This window comes from Rhinopithecus bieti, unplaced genomic scaffold (genome assembly GCF_001698545.2).
Source record: "Rhinopithecus bieti isolate Rb0 unplaced genomic scaffold, ASM169854v2 scaffold_13207, whole genome shotgun sequence".
In the NCBI taxonomy this organism is placed as follows: Eukaryota; Metazoa; Chordata; class Mammalia; order Primates; family Cercopithecidae; genus Rhinopithecus; species Rhinopithecus bieti.
In genome coordinates this window covers 516,026-538,565 of record NW_016807866.1, presented here as the reverse complement: position 1 = coordinate 538,565, position 22,540 = coordinate 516,026, and the positions used below count along the sequence as shown (strand labels likewise).

Genomic DNA, 22,540 nt, shown 5'->3' with positions numbered 1-22,540 from the left:
TTTTTTTTTTTTTTTTAGGACACAGTTTTCCTCTGTCACCCAGGCTGGAGTGCAGTGATGCGATCTCAGCTCACTCCAACCTCTGCCTCCCGAGTAGCTGAGATTACAGGCATGTGCCACCATGCCCGGCTGATTTTTGAACTTTTAGAAGAGACGGGTTTCACCGTGTTGGCCAGGATGGTCTTGAACTCCTGACCTCAACTGATCTACCCACCTCAGCCTTCCAAAGTGCTGGGATTACAGGTGTGAGCCACTGCGCCTGGCCCAAGTTATTCAGCTTTTTAGCATTTGAAAATCTTTAAACTCTTTTCTGAGCAGTGGGATATTATATTCCTTCTGCACCTTCCCCTGTAGGCCACCAAGCCTCATCTCAGAATACTCAATAGAGGATTTGGGCCTAATGAAGAGAACCCAATTTTGAACCCTGGCCACTTGCAGTATAACTTTATGCTGTTTATTTCTTGACCTTAAAACTAAAGACATCATAAAGCCAGGAGAATGTTTCTCATGGCAAGGAATAAATGTTTACGAGCGGCTTATTATGCAGCAAAAAGCCGACCTCAGTAATTAGAGCTGTAATTGGTGGCAATGAAGTGCTTGGATCCTCCAAAATTAGATGCTCCCATAATGATTATTCTTTTTCTCTTCAGTTTACTTAATTTTTGTTGAGTAAGGATAAACTAGCAAAGATCAAGTTCAGAAGGCTGAATTTCAAAGCTCTTGGACTCTAATTCTAAAATTGAGTGATTCAGGGACCCCAAAATTGGAACTGGGCATAAAACTGCTATCGTTTGTATACTTTTAATACTTTTATTAAAGTCACTGAATTACTCACAGAACCCACTTACTTTTACCCCCTGAGGAAGGTATGACAGGGCACCAGGCATCAGTCTTAAGAGGATTACAGACAGTGCTTCTCAACCCTTCTGATGCAAAGAAGCAGATATTTTGTTTTGTTTTAATTTCCACTCTTGTAACTACCACTGCTTTTGTGAAATACTAAATTCCATGCTTGGAGGTTGTGGCAATGTCAAGGCTCCAAGAGGTTCTCAATGCTTAGTCTCGATTTCTGTCCTTACGGTACTGCCATTAGCTAACAGTTGGCACCTGTTCCTGGACTTCACTTTGAAAAGCCCTGCCACAGGCCAGACGCAGAGGCTCACGCCTGTAATCCCAGCATTTTGGGAGGCCAAGGCGGGTGGATCACGAGGTCAAGAGATCGAGACCATCCTGGCCAACATGATGAAACCCCGTCTCTACTAAAGATACAAAAATTAGCTGGGCGTGGTGACACGCGCCTGTAGTCCCAGGTACTCAGGAGGCTGAGGCAGGAGAATCACTTGAACCCGGGAGGCAGAGGTTGCAGTGAGCCGAGATCGCACCATTGCACTCCAGCCCGGTGACAGAGCGAGACTCCATTTCAAAGAAAAAAAAGAAAAGAAAAGCCCTGCCACACATGGCTAATAAGCTCAGTTAAATCACTTCTTCTCCGTGCTCGGGTTGGTTCCAACAGCATATTGACTGAAGAGGTGAAAGATTCCCCAGTCCTCAGAGATCTGATTGCCTCTGGATTAAAAGTTACCACAGAGTCGAAATTCAGCCCATCTGTATCTAATACTAACACCCCGCTAAGTGACTTTCGGTTAGATACTGAGTTCGGTACAAGTAGAAGCTACTGGCACAAACACAAAACACCTCACCATACAGATCAAATGCTGCTTTCTATTTTAGAACACTTTAGGGAGGAAAATATAATTTAATAATCCAACTGACTGAACACATTTTTTTTTTTTTTTGAGACGGAGTCTCGCTGTGTCGCCCAGGCTGGAGTGCAGTGGCGCGATCTCGGCTCACTGCAAGCTCCTCCTCCCGGGTTCCCGCCATTCTCCCGCCTCAGCCTCCGAGTAGCTGGGATGGGACTACAGGCGCCCGCCACCGCGCCCGGCTAGTTTTTTGTATTTTTGGTAGAGACGGGGTTTCACCGTGTTAGCCAGGAGGTCTCGATCTCCTGACCTCGTGATCCGCCCGTCTCGGCCTCCCAAAGTGCTGGGATTACAGGCTTGAGCCACCGCGCCCGGCCTGAACACATTTAAAGAGGGAAGATTTACTTAATTTCTCTCTCTTGCCCCTCTCTCCACCGCAGCCTTCAGCTTACTCCCAGACCTTACTGTTGAAATTGGTTCACATATCCAATTACATGATACTTAGACTAAGCATGAGGCCCTAGGCTGCCTTGAAGTAGAAGAATGCGTCATTTCAGCAACTTAGTATTCCTTTTCTCTGGGTACTTCTAGTACTATTATGTTTTTTAGTCCTGTGTTCTCCTCACGTTACAGGTGCCTGTGCTTGTTATCTGAATTTTCGTTGTATCCTGGACTCTAGTGTTGAGTAATTCTCTATTGTTTATCATGTTATGGTTTTTCCAGGGTGAGGAATCTTTTGGTGATTCATCTCATGAGCTTGTTCTTAGTTTCTTTTTTCTTTTTTGAGACAGGATCTTACTCTGTCGCCCAGGCTGGAGTGCAGTGGTGGGATCATGACTCCCTGCAGCCTCAGCCTCCTAGGCTCAAGCCGTCCTTCCCACCTCAGCCTCCCAAGTAGCTGGGACTATAAGGCACGTGCCACCACGCCCAGCTAATTTACAAAAAAAAAAATTCTGTAGAGACAGGGTCTCACTATGTTGCCAGGGCTGGTCTCAAACCCCTGGGCTCGTGCATTCCTCCCGCCTCAGCCTCCCAAGAGTGCTAAGATTATAGGCATGAGCCACCACGCCCGACCTTAGTTTCATCACTTAGTTTTAAGCCCTTCCTTAATTCTCCTGATCATTATTCCAGTTGCCACTCATGATCCCTTCCTGTGTTTGAAGCGAACAGCCTTCCAACTGGTGGATATATCGATTTATATTGAATAATTTCCCTCTGCCCCCTGTTGGCAATCATTTTGGACGATATTAGAGTTGTCTGCTGAGAGTTACAACATTGCTATCCTATTTAAAAGAAATAGATCTGACTTTGCTGATTAACTGTTAAAAGCATTATGTTCTTCATTCAGCTCCACATATTCCCGCTGTAGGATATTTCATAATTTTCTTTATATTTATTCATATAGAAGATGGTTATAATGTTTTCCCCCTAGTGTGCAAAGTATTGACAAGTTTAAATGGAAGCTGTTCACATGTTTGTTGCAAGGCAAGGTGTGGGGAGGGCTTCCTTCCTGGAACAGTGAGAGGGAGCTCCTGTTTGACCCCTAAACCAGTGTCCAGTATGAAATCCAGTACAGAGCTAAAGTGCTATTCACTTTGGTAAATTTTTGGCTTTCATTTGGGTGATCTTCAAAGAAGGAGCTTAGGCCCATCCTCTTTCCTGTCATAGAGATTTCCCCACTAATTAGAGATGTCTGATCTGTTTTTTAGACCCATTCTTTTTACCCAGTTGTCCGGTACAAATTATATAATCAATTGCAGTCCTCAGACTGGAAGTCTCCTCTATTCTCACTCCTATTTTTAACCTTTTGATTATGAAAAAAGAAGACCAAGAAAACAGGGAATGGCCGGGTATGGTGGCTCACACCTGTAATCCCAGCACTTCGGGAAGCCGAGGCGGGTGGATCACTTGAAGCCAGGAGTTTGAGACCAGTCTGGCCAGCAGACGAAATCCCATCTCTACCAAAATTAGAAAAATTAGCTGAGTGTGGTAGTGTGTGCCTGTAATCCCAGCTACTAGGGAGGCTGAGGTAGGAGAATCGCTTTAACCCAGGAGGCAGAGGTTGTAGTGAGCTGAGATCGCACCACTGCACTCCAGCCTAGACAACAGAATGAGACTCCATCTCAAAAAACAAAACAAAACAAAAAAAAACAAAAAAACAAACAAAAAAAAAACAAGAGGGAATGGAGCAAATCAATACCTGAGGTGTCTCCATCAACTCAGTTTCAGGTGACTTGTAGCAGGCTCTCACCGTGTTGCCTCTCCTGCCATCTTCCAGTTAAACAAAGGTGTTTCCTGGTACCCCACAGGGGTGCTAATTTTTTAACAGAAATAAAACTGGGGCCAGTTTACAGCAGTGCACGCCTGTAATCTCAACACTGTGAGAGGCAGAGGTGGGAGGATCGCATGAGGCCAAGAGTTTGAGACCAGCCTGGGCAACATCGTAAGACCCCATCTCTACAAAAAAATTAAAAAATTAAAAAAATTAGCCAAGCATGGTAGTACTCACATGTAGTCCCAGCTCTTCTGGTAGATGAGGTAGGGAATTGCCTGAACCCAGGAGTTTGAAGCTACAATGAGCTGTGATCACACCACTGCATTCCAGGCTAGGGGGCAGAGCAAGACCCTGTCTCTTTAAAAAAAAAAAAAAGGTCTCAGATTGTAATAGAATGGTGGCATTTCAGAAAGGAAATTCTGATATTTAGATGAGTCCTATTCATTCTTTCCTATGACATAGCCCTTGATTCTCTCTGTCCTAACAGATTTTTTAAGAAATTTTCTACTACAATGCAGATAAATACACCTGTGTTAAGGCTCATGTAACTTAAATGGTTCTTGTGTAAAAATATTTTGATTTCAGCAGGGCTTCTTGACCCTTAATCTGAAAGTTAGAAGTTGCTGAAAGAAGAGAATTTAAAATAAGAGAACGAAATGACTTTGGAGAGTCTTCAGGGGTGCCCCTGTGCCATTCCCTATCTGAGGGTGTTATGGTACTTGAGAGGGTGATGGCAATTAGCTGTTTTGCCTATGTGAGGTAATCCATTTCCTGGTCCTGTAAACTAAACAAAAAGCCATGTGTTCATCATGACATGGCCTCGGAAGGCTCAATGACTCCCTGGGACCCAGTCTTGTAATTCTGTTTTGCTGTTTGCCTGTTGTTTTTTTTTTTTTTTTTCAACCACTGCTTTCCCCTCAGCATTAAGACAGCTATCTATATTATGGGATGATTTTTCTCCCAGAGCTGAAATTATTGCAGCTATATACAATGACATGTGTTCCCATTGTCCTTTGTAGAAATATCTGCAAAGGTATTTCTTTCCTTTAGCAAAATAGGTATTCATTGTGGACACTGATGTAATTGATAGGGAAGAATTTTACATGAGGCGGTCTGGAAACAGGAGTGACCAGGACCTGTAACCATAGAGTTTTGAGTACCTAGGATCCTCAAGCCACATAGAATACCTGGGCCTCACTCTGCTTTCCTCTCTGAAGGATGAAGCAGAGCCCAAGGTTAATTAGCAAATTGGCTTTGAGCTCTGGAAGTCCAGAGAAGTATAAGATAATCTTCTGATCCGATACTGCTAGAGTGTGAAATCAGGTACAGTTTCTGTAATGTGTTACTCACATTACAGATTCGTAATGTGAGTTGCATCTTGCTCCTGTTTACACAATCGTATTAAATGAAACCAGTGTCCATGTAGTCATACATATGGATGAACACACACCCTCCAACAGTACAGTTGTAACATATTCTAGGACATAGATTGGATGAAAAATGTCTGGGGACTCTGAGGTAAGCTAATCTTTCTGTTTTCTGCTTTGGAGGAGAGTATGGAAAAGAAAAAAATGATGGCATTTACCAGGAAGCAAGATTAAACACAATAATTCGCTTTCCTTTGAGTTGATTGGTAGGTAATATGAAGATAGACATACCTAGTAATCTCTGTTTTTACAAGTAGTGACTTCCAGAATGATCTAAAAATATACCTTTTCTGCTTTGTAAAACAAGAAAAAACAATCACTCCAAACTATAACGACAAACATGAAACATACCTAGTTCACAGCAGGCACTTCCTGTTGTTTGCTAAACATTCAGAAGGTGTGAGCCCTGCCATTCTGCCTTTGTGTGTTTCACAGGGTTTTTACTTTCTTCTGTGGAAGAAGATGGTATTCGAAGGCTGTATGTGAATAGTGTGAAGGAAACCGGTTTAGCTTCCAAGAAAGGTAAGTCAATAAAGGGCTGGTCTGTCCATCTTAAATGCCCTTTGGGGCTTCTCTAGTTTTTGAATGAGAAAGATTTGCCCAAAGGATTCATTTGTGAAAAGTATTTAAACATTTTCTCATTGAAAACCCTTCCAGGGAATGTGCATTTTATTCCATTAACTTAAGTGTACCAGAAAGGTCATATTCTTGAATTTTTTTTTTTTTTTTTTAAATTTTTAGAGACAAGGTCTTGCTCTGTCACCCGGGCTGGAGTCCAGTAGCACAATCATAGGTCACTGCAGCCTTGAAATCCTGGGCTCAAGCTGTCCTCTCACCTCAGCCTCCCGAGTCACTGAGAGAGTACAGGTGCATGCCACCACACCTGACTGATTTATTTACTTGCTTATTTTTCAGAGTCAGGGGTCTTGCTGTGTTGCCCAGGCTGTTCTTGAGCTTCTGGCCTCAAGCAATCCTCCTGTCTTAGCCTCTCAAGTCACACATTTTTGGATTTTAAATCTGATTGAACCCATTTCCATGGGGGTCTATCATTCTCGTCCTTCTCATCTTCTAGGATGGTGTGGGTCGCTGGGCTGGGGGGGGGGGGGGTTTCCTGGGCAGAGCAGGGGGAAGAGCCCTCTGTATTTGGTCCACACGTCAAGCTGCATTGGCTTACCTGAGCCTGCGGAGCTCTTCACCAGATGTTCTGTGCTTCCATTCATAGAAGAATCGAAGAAGTGGACCTAGGATTTGAGTCCAGCCTCCTCCCTTCCTTGACAGCACTTCCCTGTACATTCCTGCCTGTTTCATTTCGCCCTTCATGGCCCATAATGCATTTGGGCCTGAAACCCAACTGCCATCCTTTTCACTTTGGAAGTTTTCCCTAGATGATTTGCGTAATTTCTTAAGCTCTGAATAAACTACTACCAACTGGGTGGCTTAAAATAACAGAAATTTTCTCTCACAGTTAGAGGCGCAGGAAGTCTAAATTAAGGTATTGGCCAAGATGATTCCTCTGGAGCCTCGAGGAAGAATGGCTTCATGACCTCTCTGGTCTGGCGTGAAGCAGCGCTTGGCATTCTGTGGTTATGGGTGTATCACTTCAATCTTGCCTGAAGTCATATGGGTTCTGCCTGTCTCTGTGTCTTTTTACATGGCCTTTTTATAATAACCACCAGTCATTGGATTTAGACTTTTTATGTAATCATTATGAATATTGTATTACTTCATGTATATTATTTATAATTATAATGTATAATTATATAATTATAATACCATAATTAATAATTATAATGAACTATATTATATATTATAACTTATAATATATTAATATATAATATATTACATAATTATACTGTTATATATAATTATATAACAGTTATACATAATTGTTATATAATTATTGTAATTATTATATAATTACAATGATTATATTATTATAATTTCATCTGTAATATATATCTATCCCTATTTCCAAAGAAGGTTGCATTCTGACATTCTAGGTAGACATGAATGTGGGGGGACACTGTTGGACCCACTATCCTCACTATAAATAAATGGGACAGGTAGGTAGGGCTGGAAATCCACCTTTGTTTCTTCTTGCTATGGGATTTGTAGTTTCATCCAAGCAGTGGCAAAATAATACGTGTTGAATCTCAGAGATCAACACATCCAGGTCAACTGTGCTTAGATGTACTTACCTTGCATCTGTTGTGTTAACTACTGTTGAATGGAGGAGAAAAGGGAAATTGAGTGTTGGTCTTCGCCACTGCTTTTTTTGTCCTAGTTCAGCTGAGTTCTGGGTAGTTCATGGCTAGCTTTGCAAAGCTACCTGTGCAGGTTATATTGACCTGTCCTGTCAACACTGGAGAAGCACAACCGCAGACTTGGCTCTGCATGGAAAGGCAAAGGTGTGACGAGTGGGAAATAAAGTCAGAATAATGTATCTGCTGCTGACTGTCATGGAGGAGCATTTTCCTTCTTTTTTCCTTCCATACTTTCTAGGCCATAGGCAGCCTGGGGCCAGAGTGACACAGTCACTGAGCTGTATCTCAGCAAAGAGCAGAGATGACGGGATTTCTTCCCCTTCAAGCGCAAAGACTGATTTTTATCTCTTTCAGCACAATGAGTATGCCGGTTTGCGTGGCACGGGGGTGGGGAATCTGCCGCCCTGGTTTCAGTCACATCCTGTTTTAGTTCTCTGAATCTGAGAACTCTGGTGTTAAATGAAGATGAACGGTCATCTGTACCAACCCCCTTGCTCTGTTCTCAACAGATGCAGGAGTGATGTCCGTTCTGTCCTTGTGGTCCACAAACACGATCCCAACACCTGGCGTGTCTAGAAAGATATTGCGGGTATTTTATGTTAAATTTAGCTGTGAATTGGCCGGGCACGGTGGCTCACACCTGTAATCCCAGCACTTTGGGAGGCCGAGGCAGGTGGATCGCCTGAGGTGAGGAGTCCAGACGAGCCTGGCTAACATGGTGAAACCCTGTCTCTACTAAAAATACAAAAATTAGCTGGGCATGGTGGTGCGCACCTATAATCCTAGCTACACGGGAGGCTGAGGCAGGAGAATCACTCAAACCGGGGAGGCGGAGGTTATAGTGAGCTGAGATTGTGCCATTGAACTCCAGCCTGGGCAACAAGAGCAAAACTCCATCTCAAAAACAAAACAGAACAAAAACTAGCCAGGCATGGTGGCACATGCCTGTAGTCCCACCTACTCAGAAGGATGAGACACGAGAACCCGGGAGACAGAGGTTGCAGTGAGCCAAGATCGTGCCACTGCACTACAGCCTGGGCAACAGAGCAAGACTTCGTTTCAGAAAAATAAATAAATAAATAAATAAAAATTTTAAAAAATTGTGGATCACCTGAGGTCAGCAGACCAGCCTGGCCAACATGGTGAAACCCTGTCCCTACTGAAAATACAAAAAATAGCCGGGCGTGGTGGTGAGTGCCTGTAATCCCAGCTACTCCGGACGCTGAGGCAAGAGAATTGCTTGAACCCGGGAGGCAGAGGTTACAGTGAGCCAAGATCGCACCACTGCACTCCAGCCTGGGCAACAGAGTGAGACTCTGTCTCAGAAAAAAACAACAAACCGATTTCAGATATTTTAGAAACCTGAATAAGGATGTCCAGGGCGTGTGACTCTGTGAAGCTGGGAAGTGAGAACTTCTTTGTAGGGTCATTTTCTGCAGAATCTGAGTGGGATGCCTGAGGACCTGGGAGGCTTCTCGTTCCTGCAATTTATCATTTGTCTTTGCCTGCCCTTCACTCACTCCGTTTTTCAAGTTGGTTTTTCCATATTGGTATATAAAATTAGAAATTGGGCTCCTTTTCTCTTCTAGCTGAAAGGATTATTTTATTTTCTTTCATGTTCTTCCCAACCTCTCCCTTTCTCAGGCTGCTGGAATGTTCTTCCAGTGCCGGTTTGAACTGCACCTCGGTGTCTCAGCTTCCTGTTCTTCTAGGTTGGGCTTGCTCATGGTCATTTCCTTGGGTCGCAAACTTTGGCAGTTCCCCTAGCGGATCCTTTGGGGATCTACTGAAAGAGATTCATCCCAAGGTTCTGATGTAGTTTGAAAACAAAACAAAAAAGGGCAAAAATGATTGCATTGGGTTCTTGAAACTGTCATCTCTTAAGTGTATTTGGAATGAGACACCCTTACTTCTGTCCTCATAGCCAGAGTGAACACCCTGCATTTTGGTTCCATGGAAATAATCAATAGATATTAGCTGGCTGTGACTTGAGTGTGCACTGAGGCATGAACATGCACAAAACACAGTGATGGCAGTCATCAGAGAGCACTGTCATTCCACCCTCGCCCCGCCCCAAAAGTGTAGGAAGATAGCCTGAATTAATTAACATTTGTGAGAAATTGGCAGATGCTCGGAACACTTAGATTAACGAAGGAGTAAGTTCGTTTGCTTGATGTATGAAGGACCGGCTAGGCATGTTGTAACCTGCAAATCTAGAACCTTCAGAATCTGAGGCCCATGTCCTCTCCTGAGAATCACTTCTGAGCACCGCAGCCTGGCTGCAGCAGCACCTGGGGCTGTAAGACCCACAGCAGGTGTGCCCTGTATAGCCGAGCTCCTAAGCTGTTGTGTTCTGATTATGTGTGTGAAATAAAAAATTTTCCATCTTGCGTTGGCAGGCCTGAAAGCAGGAGATGAGATTCTTGAGATCAATAATCGTGCTGCTGACGCCCTGAACTCTTCTATGCTCAAAGATTTCCTCTCACAGCCCTCGCTGGGCCTCCTGGTGAGGACCTACCCCGAACTGGAGGAAGGAGTGGAGCTGCTGGAAAGCCCTCCCCACCGAGTGGACGGCCCTGCGGACCTCGGCGAGAGCCCCCTCGCCTTTCTCACCAGCAACCCAGGTATGACTGTGCAGGGTGGTGCTGGGGGTGAGTCTGAACTCCGTTCTGCCACGACCCGGGGAGTTTATCACACGGCTTGTGTGTTTCAGTGAGTGCCTCTGTCTGGCAGGTGCTATAAAATGTGTGCACAAGATGTGCTGATGACTGGCCCTGCATTTCCTGTTGAAATTTCAGAGGCAAAGGGGTCTTTATTTTCTCATAGAACTGTTTTGCTACAAATCCACCTGTCACCCATGGGCAGCTTTATAGTGCTTCTGCTGTTTCTCATTTTGGAGAAAGGTGAATGTTTAGAGGCCTTTGGCTGTGGTTAGAGATACGGAGGCACAGAAATGTTGGGAACTGGGCCACGTGTGGTGGCTCGCACCTGTAATCCCAGCACTTGGGAGGCGGAAGTGGGAGGATAACTTGTGGTCAGGAGTTTGAGACCAGCCGGGGCAACATAACGAGACTCTATCTGTATGAAAAAAAAAAAAAAATGAGCTGGACATAGTGGAGAGCACCTGTATTTCCAGCTCCTTGGGAGGCTGAGTCAGGAGGATTGCTTAAGCCCAGGAGTTTGAGGCTACAGTAAGCTGTGATTGCACCACTGCATTCCAGCCTGGGAGACAGAGGCCTATCTCTTTAAAAAAAAAAAAAAAAAAAAAAGAACAAGTGCTGGGAATCACATAAGATGCTGAGACTAAGTCCTACCTTCTCTGTCGTCATCTTCCAAACCACCCAGCCCTGCTTTCCTGCTGTCTGAGAGAAGGACATGAGTTGAGATGCTGAGAGGCCCAGAGTAGAAATGTGTGCAGAGCTCTTGTTTGCTCTGTCTTTTGGACTTCTTCACCCTGAAGGCTGAACCTGAGCCCATCAGTGACCCCCCTGCCCTGCCCTTCCTTCCTCTCCCCCTCCTTCTGGCAACCTGTGCTCATTCTACCAGAAGCCGTGTGAGTGCCACCTGCCTTTCGAAGTCTTCCTGTGACCCCACAGAGTTAGCTCTGTCCTCTGGGCCCCCACGACCCTGCACGTTTGACTTCCATGTGGGCTCTCGTTAGATCATGCGATTCTTACTTGCTTGTGTCTCTCTTTTTGCCTAAATGTGTTTCCTGAGACTGGATTTATATTCCTCATTTTCATCTTCCTGGCTCTTTACGTGTGGTTCACTATGTGGGTGGCCCCATCTTGTTCAGCAAGAGAGTGAGTGGATGATGGAACAGATGAACAGCATAGATTGCTATCGTTTATTTCTCCATGACTGGGTTCTAGGGTTTGGGTTGATTTAGTAAGTTGGGGTTTTGTCATTATTTTCTCTTCTCAAAGCTTGGGATAAAAAAAGAGGGTTCCGTTCAAAATCTGAAATGGAAGCCTCTTGGGTCCTTGGATATTCTTGCTCTGCTATTGTTTTTCAAATCGTTTTCTGAAGCTCGGCATGCTGAGGAAGCAGGAGCCCTCATTCTTTTGTTCATTGACTCCTTGGAATATTTTGACAAGTTGAAGCTTCAGAAAATTGATTGCCCTCAGTTACAGTTGACTTCCTTGACTCATTATGTTACTGTGGTCCCCACATCCCAATCACGTTTTTGAAAAGTGACTCCAGTGAGTTGTGTACCCTTAATAAAGGAGAATGAAGACCATAAAGGCTGTTGTTTCATGTGACCACAAGATGGCAGGCTCGACCCCATCAAACGGTTCACGGATACAGTTGTTTCTGGAATATGACTTTGAATGAGACATGTTATGTTAGATTAGATTATTTAAAGGATTTTATAAGCTTGCACCTACGTGCTATAAGCAACAGTGTGTACTCAACTTTCTTTGGATATTTTTCTTCTGTCTGAGCCCTTCTTCTGGGTTACAGATATGAAAAAAAAAAAAAAAAAGACAGGTTGGTAAACTACAACCCATAGGCTAAAAGCAGCCCACCACCTGTTTTTGTAAATAAAGTTTTATTGGAACACAGTCATGCCATTTATTTACACCTTGTCTCTGGCTCCTTTTCCTCTGCAATGGCAGAGTTGAGTAGTTGTGACAAGGACTTAGAGTCTGCAGAGCCAAAAATATTTACTCTATGGCCCTTTACACATAAAATTTGCTGTCCCCTAATGTAAAGTATGACTGAGATTGCTCACAATTTGTTTTTTTAAGGATAGCCACTGTTAATGTGTTGGTCTATTTCTTTCTTCTTTTTAAAAAAAAAAAAAAAAAATCTGTGTATGCATATGTACATGTACGTGTGTTTGCTTAAAAATCTATTAAAATACATTTAATAGAGTTTAAAATGCATTGAATAAATCTTTACATGCATTTAAAAGATTTTTAAAATGCACTTTATATATATCTGTTTCAGAAATATCTGAGTATTTCTGTGTATACAGTTGCTGTCTGGTCTTTTGTGTGGTGGAGTTTTAAACAACTAGACTTTACACGTGACTATATGTTACCTCCTTCAGACCACTCGCCTTTGGAGGCTGTGCACTAAATCCATGGACCCTGCCATTATTTGGAAACACATTAAAACTACAATTTTGGGATCATCTTTGGAAGGTTTATTATTTTTTTTTCAATTAAATGGCCATAACTCGAAACTATTTTTTAAGTATTTATTTACTATGTGCCAGGCATGGAGCTGAAAGTATGATAATAAGTATGACTCAATTTTGTGCTCCAGTTTATGTTTTAGTGTAGTTTTTTTGTTTTTTCATTTCTTTATCTTTTTTTTTTTTTTTTTAACGGAGTTTCGCTCTTGTTCCCAAGGCTGGAGTGCAATGGCACTATCTTGGCTCACTGCAACCTCTGCCTCCTGGGTTCAAGCGATTCTCCTGCCTCAGCCTCTTGAGTAGCTGGGATTACAGGCACCTGCCACCTCGCCTGGCTAATTTTTGTATTTTTAGTAGAGACGGGGTTTCACCATGTTGGTTAGGCTGGTCTTGAACTCCTGACCTCAGGTGATCTGCCCGCCTTGGCCTCCCAAATTGCTGGGATTATAGGCATGAGGCAGCGCACCAGGCCACATTGCTTTATCTCTTAAAATTTTGCAATTTTACAATCACCAAAAATCCTTCAGGATAGGCGTTAGGATTAGGGTTAGGGTAATCCCAGCCCTTTGGGAGGTCAGGGCGGGCGGATCACCTGAGGTCAGAAGTTCGAGACCAGCCTGACCAACGTGGAGAAACTCTGTCTCTACTAAAAATACAAAATTAGCCAGGCGTGGTGGCGCATGCCTATAATCTCAGCTACTAGGGAGGCTGAGGCAGTAGAATTGCTTGAACCCAGGAGGCAGAGGTTGCAGTGAGCCGAGATTGTGCCATTGCACTCCAGCCTGGGCAACAAGAGCGAAACTCTGTCTAAAGATATAAAAAAATTCCTTCAGAACAGAGTCTGCTTTGTCAAGTTAGGTAATCAGACTGACTCAAGAATAAAGCATGAAAGTAAAGCCACTGTATTGTTTGGTTTTTTATTTTATTTATTTATTATTCATTTTTGGTAAGATTTCTAAACTGGCTTCAAAATTAGTAAATTTCGGAAGAATTTCTGAATACTCTGGTCAAGTAGCAGCCCAATTGGATGTGCTGGCGGGGAGAAGGCAACTGAAGGCACTTCAGTTCCCCACCTGGGTCTCTGCCTAGCTACTTTCTAATTGCTTCTGCTTCCTAGTCCCCACTTAACAATGGAAGATAAAAGTGGAGGCAAGTAAACAGGATAAAATAACTGAAAGATTGCTCCGTGATGGGGCAGAGATAAGCAGCATCACCAGACAGCTGCAGTTAAAATAGAAAACAACTAAGACAATTTTGTACAATGGGCAGGCTGGACTACAGCCTTAGTCTAAATTTAGAAGTAACTAAAAATAGGAAACATCCTGAGTGGCAGGTTTGAGGTTTGATGGGAGTAAGTTAAGGCGGATGATTGGTGTCCTTGACAGAGAGCCTTGCTGAGTCTCAGGGACCCTGGGGTCCACGTGAGTGCTGGCTGCTGCCTGGCTGCTGGAGGCTGGTCCTGCAGAGCTCCACAGTCTCACAAACTCAAGTGTGCAGACTTGGCCAGGTCCTCCCCTAAGAACCCTGAGTGAGTATGGGATTAGCTTTCAAAGTTGTATTGTTTCTGAACTGCTTTCTCATGGAGAGGTTTGTTTCTTCTATGTGGAAGCATCACAGCCTAGTGGCTAAGAGTAGGGCCTGGAACCAAGTTCTTTGGAACTTAGTCCATTTCTTTGGAACTCAGTCATTGGCTGGGGGGACAGAGTCTCACTCTGTCACCCAGCCTGGAGTGCAGTGGCAGGATCTCGGCTCACTGCAACCTCTGCCTCCTGGGTTCAACTGATTCTCCTGCCTCAGCCTCCCAAATAGCCAGGATTATAGGCACCCACCACCACGCCCAGGTAAATTTTGCATTTTTAGTACAGACCGGGTTTTACCATGTTGGCCAGGCTGGTCTCGAACTCCTGGCCTCAGGTGATCCACCTGCCTCGCCCTCTGAAAGTACTGGGATTATAGGCACGAGCCACCGTACCTGGCCAGAACTCAGTCCATTTCTGTGTTCATCAGCTTCATGACCTTAACCTGGTCATGCTTAATCCCTCTGTGCCTCAGTGTCCTCACCTATAAAATGGGGATAATGCCACACTGTCATCTCACTGGGCTATTGTGAGGACTAAATGATGCATAAAAGTAAAGCATTTAGAATATTACCCAGTAAGCGCTCAATAAATGTTCTGTATATGAAGCCATTCTCTTATGGGGCACATGAGGATTCCCTGGCCTATGACCAAAGATTGCTCTTTTTCAGTCTTCTCCCTGCCTTCGATGCCGCCTCAGCCTGCAACAGGTGAATTACCTGATAACTAAGTTTATGAATGACACCTTTTTATGTTTTCCTTTCTCAAGCAGAAAGAAATGAATTCTGAGGTTCCTGGGTCCTTTTTCAGAGCTCATGGAGTCATCTAGTCTGGGATGGGGTCTGCGTCTGCATTTGTTCTGGTGGTTGCTTCTAGTGTCCAGCCCTGCTTGGGAGCTTAGGTCACCAGCTCTTCCTGGTTATTGCTCCCCGCCCTTTTTCTTGTCTTGGTGGAATCATAAGATAATTGGAATTTTATAGTGACATACAAACCTTCTCTAGTTTCTTGATCACATTTTGTGATCTGCTTCATTGAGATTTTTTTGTAATGAAAATTTGTTAGGTGGTCCTGTAGTACAGTCTCCATTCTCCTGTTCCTTGGTTTACGAGGGAAGCCTGCTGCATGGGTTGCCACGTTGGCTTAGAAAGCCAGGATCTGCATAAGGAGAGTCTATCCTGAGTGTTCTCTGTAAGACTCAGTTTCCTATCCTTGGCTGTTTGCCATCCCTGAGTTCTGGTTGCAGTCTTACTGGAGCTACTTTCATCTGTTTCGGTTTTTTTATAAAGCATTTGTTTTCGTACGTATTGGTAGGGAAAAAAGGGAAGGATGTCTAGGACAAAAAGATAGTTCCTTCAGTGGCTGTTTTATAAAAGATCTTAGCAGTGAAGGGGAAGCTAGAATAGGAAGTTGCAGAACTGTATTTGTGTGAGGTTTCAAAAAAGTCTTATGTTCTTGTGTGATTTATTTTGAATAGTGATCTTATCTAGCAGTATTAACAATCTGGGCTAGGTAATGCTTTGCTGTGGGGAGCTGCCCTGTGTGTTGATGTTAGGCAGTACTCCCGCAAGCCACTACAAGACAATAGTATGCCACCTCCCCAAGTTGTGCCCATCAAACATATCTTCAGACATTGCCAAAAGGCCACTGGGCAGCAAAATCTCCCCCAGTTGAGAACTACCGGCCTAATTTATTAAAAGGTATAGCTTTATCACCCTGTTAGGGAAATGTCGCAGGGAACATCAGTCTAGGAAAGTAAAGCAAATCTAGATGTAAAACAGTTTTTAAAAAAAGTTTTATAGGCCAGGCGCAGTGGCTGACACCTGTAATCCCAGCACTTTGGGAGGCCGAGGCAGGTGGATCACCTAAGGTCAGGAGTTCCAGACCAGCCTGACCAATATGGTGGAACCCCATCTCTACTGAAAATACAAACATTAGCTGGGCGTGGTGGCACACGCCTGTAATCCCAGCTACTTGGGAGGCCGAGGCAGGAGACTCGCTCAAACCTGGAAGGTGGAGGTTGCTGTGAGCCAAGATCGCACCACTGCACTCTAGCCTGGGCGATGGAGGGAGACTCCGTCTCAAAAAAAAAAAAAAAAGTTTTATGAAACATTTGAGAGAATTCCAACACAAATACCCTTTTATGGCCTTGTTTTTCCTTCTTACATCAAGGAGAAAGCAAAGAAAGAATAAATGCAATTATGTAAAAGTAATTATGCAAAACCCCAGCTTTTATGCAAATTATAAGAATCATAGTTCAAGTGACACCATTAGTGTCTTTCCAAAGTTTCAAACGCCTGTTTCTCTCTCTGTTTGGGTTCACGTTCACTTTATTTTTGTGGTACATGCAGCTCTGCTGTGATTGTCCCTAGAATTCCACTTGACCAGTTGGGGCGAAGCAGGTACCTTTGGTTTACCTCAATGAGTAGCCCACAGGATTACATTAAAAGTGCCAGAGACCAGGTGTTGTTGGTTGTGGCTCACATCTGTAATCCCACCACTTTGGGAGGCTGAGGCGGGAGGATTACTTGAGCTCAGGAGTTTGAGACCAGCTTGGGCAACATAGTGAGACTTTGTCTCTACTAAAAATTTAAAAATTAGCCAGGCATGGTGGTGTGCATCTGTAGTCCCAGCTAATCAAGCAGCAGCTAATCAAGCAGCGGAGGCAGGAAGATCACTTGAGCACAACAGGTTGAGGCTGCAGAGATCCTTGATCACACCACTGCACTCCAGCCTGTGAGACAAGGCAAGACCCTATCTCTAAAAAGAGAAAGTAACAGGCTGGGCACGGTGGCTCACGCCTGTAATCCCAGCACTTTGGGAGGCTGAGGGTGAATCACCTGAGGTCAGGAGTTCAAGACCAGTCTGGCCAACACAGCGAAACCCTGTCTCTACTAAAAGTACAAAAAATTAGCCAGGAGTGGTGGCAGGTGCCTGTAATCTCAGCTACTCAGGAGGCTGAGGTAGGAGAATCGCTTGAACCGGGGAGGCGGAAGTTGCAGTGAGCTGGGATTGCACCATTGCACTCCAGCCCGGGAGACAACAGCGAAAACTCTGTCTCAAAAAAAAGAAAAAAAAAAGTAACAATTTTAAAAATAATAAAAGTTCCAGCGTTCTAAGAGCTGCTTCTTGTTCAAAAAATGGTTATTCCTGCTACTGTGTTGGAGAAAGCCCAGTGCTTGTGACTAACAGCAGGCCCATCGCATGTTAAAGGCAATTAGGGCCGGCGCTGGAGTTGGAGAGTCAGACCCTTTGATAAACCTCAGGCGTGTCTGTCTGATGCCAAGTGGAAGCTTGTGCTCTGCAGTCCAGACCAATGTCCCTCCTGCAGGAAGTAGATTAAACAGCGTTTGTTGAACAGGAAAGGCCTCTGTGATAGCCATGAAAGTCGAAGGCACCTTGCTTCAGAGCGAGGAATTGCCAAGTGCTGAGCACGGACAGCCGCTTGGTCTGCGTGGGCGGGACCTGCCTCTGTGCGGTACCCGTGAAGTGTGAGATTCTATTTTGGTCTGATGTTCCATGGAGATGGCCTGGAGCTCGATTCTGAAAACCAAAGACAGTCAGGCGGCAGGGAGGGGCAGCAAAGGAAGAGGAACTGCACAGATTTCTCTTCCCACAAACAAATATGGTCCAGGGCTTCAGGTTCTCTGAAGTCTCACAGATACCCAGGCAGCACATGGTCCTCTGTTTGTTTGTCGATAACATTTGGAGCCATGCGCGCCTGGTAAACTGTGGGCCTGCTGTGCTTCTTGTCACACAGCACATGGCCTGATTGGGTGGGCCCTGCTGGGGCCGGGGGCGGGGTAACTTCCACTGAGATTTGACTGATGACACCGTCAAATCCTGCGTGTGAGAAAAACATGTTTCGGAGACTGAGATGCTCTATTTTGATATTTTTAAAGATTATTAATGTACTTTATATTTGACTTTCACAACAAGCTAACAGGATTAGTAAGTTTTACGGATTTTGAATTTCTCTCTATAGGAAACAAAGACTGAGATTTTGTGACATTTGATTAAAAAGTTATTATTTGTCTACCAAGTTCAAGTTGTAACGTTCCTTTCCTTTCTTTCTCTCTTTCTCTCTCTTTCTCTCTCTCTCTCTTTCTTTCTTTCTTTCTTTCTCTCTCTCTCTCTCTCTCTCTCTCTCTATTTTGGTTTGTTTTTTAGCTTTGTTGGAGGGGTGAGCGTTTATGCTCATCTTATTATGGGTGTTTATATGGAATTCTTAAAATCTTATAACAGTAAAATGACTGAAATGCAAAATAAAATTATGTCCTAACAGTTGAGTTCCAGCTAAATATCTTTATAGACAGCGTCTAAGCTTTCTTTTGCCCCCACCCCTGGTCGTGCTTTTTCCATCAGGGATTTAAACTCGGGCATTTAAAAGACCTTTTAAAAATGTAGTGTTATAATTGTTTCTCTTTGTCAGTGTTTGAATTGGAGGATCTGCTTAAAACACATTGTTAAGACATCTCACGAGGCCAGAATATTTTTTCTTCCTCCTTTAAGCTTAAGTCTCACATGGACTTGAACGAAGCCAAAGTAGATGTGTCTAATCTGGGTAAATGAAAGGTAAATCTCAACGTAAACTTACACTAATATGTTTGTACTTTCCCAAATCTCCTCATTGTCTGTCCTGCTAATGGTGTGTGGGAGGTACTGATTGCAAACATTTTCATAGTAACAAAAATATTATTAATGGAAATAACTTAAAAGGCAAAGCATTGATTTTACCTGTTCACAACAATGAATTTTATTTACAGCATTACTGCAGTTTTTTTTTTTTTCTTTCAAATAGAATTGGGGTTTCACTCTGTCACCCAGGCTGGAGTGCAGTGTCACAATCATGGTTCACTGCAGCCTTGAACTCCTGGACTCAAGCGATCCTACTGCTCTAGCCTTTCAGGAGTTTGGGATTACAGTTGGGAGCCACTGCGCCCGGCTCTATGGAGGCTTTTGACTTGGCCTATGGACCCTGTCTGAGAGGGTCCGCCGTCCTGCTCTGGGCTTCTGCATTCCCTGAGGCTTTGTCTCTCTAGATTGAGCCCTCTTCCCTCTCCCCTGGGCCCCTGCTGCATGCCTGGCCATGTGCTGGGTACCGGAATATGGACGGGCGTTCTGCTTGCTCTGGCTGCTTCTTTGGCCACCACCAAGCCTTATCTTCAGCCTTCTCTCTCTGACTGGTAGCAGAGCTGTCGTGCATTGTTTCCTGGTAAGTAGGTGGGGACAGGAATGTCCAGAACAAAGAAGATAATTCCTTCAATTTCTATCATTAGGGGAAAGCCTCTTGCCTACTACTGTTGTGAGTAGTGCAGGGGAAGCTAGAATAGGAAGTGGCTACATTCTGTTTGTATGGGATTAAAAAACAAAAACAAAAAAACTTGACAATGGTGTTGTCTATACTTCTTAAGCTGGGAGTGTTTAGAGAAGGCCCTAAAGTATGGGAGTAAGAACAATGCCCTTTCCCACTTGAATTCCCTCTTCCTGCCATGCTGGTGTCTCTCCTCAGCTTCCTTGAAGTGTACCACTGTCAACTCCTGCCTTTCTGGCTTTCTTGTATCATGAAATTCCCCCTAATCATGGTAGGTTATCTCCTACCACACAACAAACTTGCTCACTGTTCTGTGGCTCAGCAGTTTGGGCTGGGCTCAGCTGGTTGGTTGTTCTGACCTTCCCTGGAGTCATTCATGTGGCTCTGTGATCCAGTGGCTTGACTGGGGCTGGAGGGTTTAAGATGGCCTAACTCACTCCCATGTATGGTGACTAGACAGCTGGGCCTCCTCTCCTTGGGGTCTCTCATTGGAGGCTAGCTTGAGATTTCTTTGTATGGTGGGCTCAGAGTTCCCAGCAGGGCAAGATCAGAGACTGCAAAGTCACTTGAGGCCTTGGCTCACAATTAACATATTATCTCTTAAGTTGCATTCTGTTGGTCAAAACAAATCACAACACCAGCCCAAATTCATGGAATGGCAAAATAGACACAAAAGTCTGTGCTTAAAGAGATGAAATAAATAATCACTGTCATCTTTGCAAATGATCTGCTACAAACTGCATTGCCTATTTTAATTCATTTTATTCAGTTAAGGGTAGAAAACATGACATACGGGGATAAAAAATATATATGCTTTAGAATCAGATACACCTCCAGTTATTGATTTGTAGGAGTTCTTTTATATTTTAGATGTTAATATTTTGCTAGTTATATGTACTGAAGATAACTTTTTCAGTCTGTAACATGTCTTCTTGTATTTATGGTGCCTTTTTACAAACAAAAGTGTTTAATTTCAGCAAAATCTGAATTTTCAATCTTACATGGTTTATACTCTTTATATCTTGTTTAAGAAATCTCTCTCTCCTCTGAAGTAATAAACACTGTCTTCTATATTTTCTTCTAAAAGATTTACAGTTTGGGCTATTCACATACCGATTTATATCTCTGGTACTGATTTTTGTGAATGGTGTGAGTTAGGATCCAATGTTGTGTTTCTTCATGTGGCTACTGTCCTAGCATCATTTATCAAATATTCTATTCCTTTCTCACTGGTCTGCAATGGCACAACTGCTGTGTTTCACATTTCCATATACAGATGGCCCCCACCCTTTTTTTTTTTTTTTTTTTTTGAGATGGCGTTTCACTATGCCACCCAGGCTGGAGTGTAGTGGCACAATCTCAGTTCACTGTAACCTCCGCGTCCTGGGTTCAAGTGATTCTCCTGCCTCAGCCTCCTGAGTGGCTGGGATGATAGGTGTGTACCCACTATGCCTGGCTAATTTTTGTATTTTTATTAGAGATGGGGTTTCAGCATGTTGATCAGGCTGGTCTCGAACTCCTGACCTCACGATCTGCCTGCCTCAGCCTCCCAAAGTGCTGGGATTACAGGTGTGAGCCACCACGCCTGGCCAGATGGTCTCCAATGTATGATGAGTTGAGTTAATGATTTTTTGACTTTGTGATGGGTTTATTGGGGCATAACCCCATCATAAGTTGAGGAACATCTGCATGGGATAGAGGCACTGTTTCTGAGCTCTCTGTTCTGTTAGCCTGTTCTGCACTGCTTTAGATTACTGTATTTTTATAATATGTTTTGAGATCTGGTAGGTAAAATCCCCTAATCTTGTTTTTCTTTTTTAAAACTGTCTTTAGTGTTACTGGCCTTTTTTTCTTTCATAAAATATTGAGTTCCAAGAAAAATGTTGCCATTGTGGTCTGCATCCATACAGATTCTTTGGTATTGCTTAAAACTTATACTGTGGCCTGATGTGTGGCCAATTTGCATAAATTGCTAATTCTTATGGAAAATGTATATTCACCAATTTCTTGGGTATAGGTTTGAAATGCATTCATGAATCAAGCTGTATAATTACTGATGTTTACATCTTAAGTATCCTGACTAATCAATTGTTTCTGACATTTTTGAAACTTTCTTTATGTTTGCCTAATACAGTTTTCCAACCTTTTAATCTTCTGCGCCTTTTATGTTTAAGTCCATCACTTCCATATAGCATGCAGCTGGGGCTTTGTTTTGCACTGTTTTTTTCTAGAATGTAAACATGAAATTTAAGTATTATGTTAGGCTGTCTTACATTTATTTAGAATATCTACGTATTTTTATTTGTTTCTATTATCTTGTTTTGCTCAATTTGTCTCACTTGTTTTTCTTTTCCTTTCCTGTCCTCTTCCAGGTTGCATATATAAGTTCTGCTTTCTCCTTTCAACCTACATAATCTATTTCTGTTCTTTTAGTGGTTGATCTTAAAATTTTAACATGATTATTAACAGAAACCAAAGTTAGTGTTTCTAGTTCCCTCTTGCATAAAATTATGAAATGGCTTTAAATATAATCATTTCCAGGCCGGGCGCGGTGGCTCAAGCCTGTAATCCCAGCACTTTGGGAGGCCGAGACGGGCGGATCACGAGGTCAGGAGATCGAGACCATCCTGGCTAACACGGTGAAACCCCGTCTCTACTAAAAAATACAAAAAAAAAAAAAAAAACTAGCTGGGCGTGGTGGCGGGCGCCTGTAGTCCCAGCTACTCTGGAGGCTGAGGCAGGAGAATGGCGTAAACCCGGGAGGCGGAGCTTGCAGTGAGCTGAGATCCGGCCACTGCACTCCAGCCTGGGCGACAGAGGGAGACTCCGTCTCAAAAAAA

At 43.6% G+C, this 22,540-nt stretch overlaps 1 protein-coding gene across 4 annotated transcripts in view; it reads left to right on the top strand.

Moving 5' to 3' along the window:
• The window catches only part of TIAM1 (TIAM Rac1 associated GEF 1), a 449,425-nt gene that overhangs the window by 374,390 nt on the left and 52,495 nt on the right, over nt 1–22,540 (top strand). For all 4 annotated transcript variants that reach the window (XM_017883884.1, XM_017883885.1, XM_017883883.1 and 1 more), the window contains 2 exons: nt 5,841–5,927; nt 10,069–10,293. In XM_017883884.1, the coding sequence (XP_017739373.1) occupies nt 5,841–5,927; nt 10,069–10,293 (312 nt within the window). The remainder of the gene's footprint in view (nt 1–5,840; nt 5,928–10,068; nt 10,294–22,540) is intronic.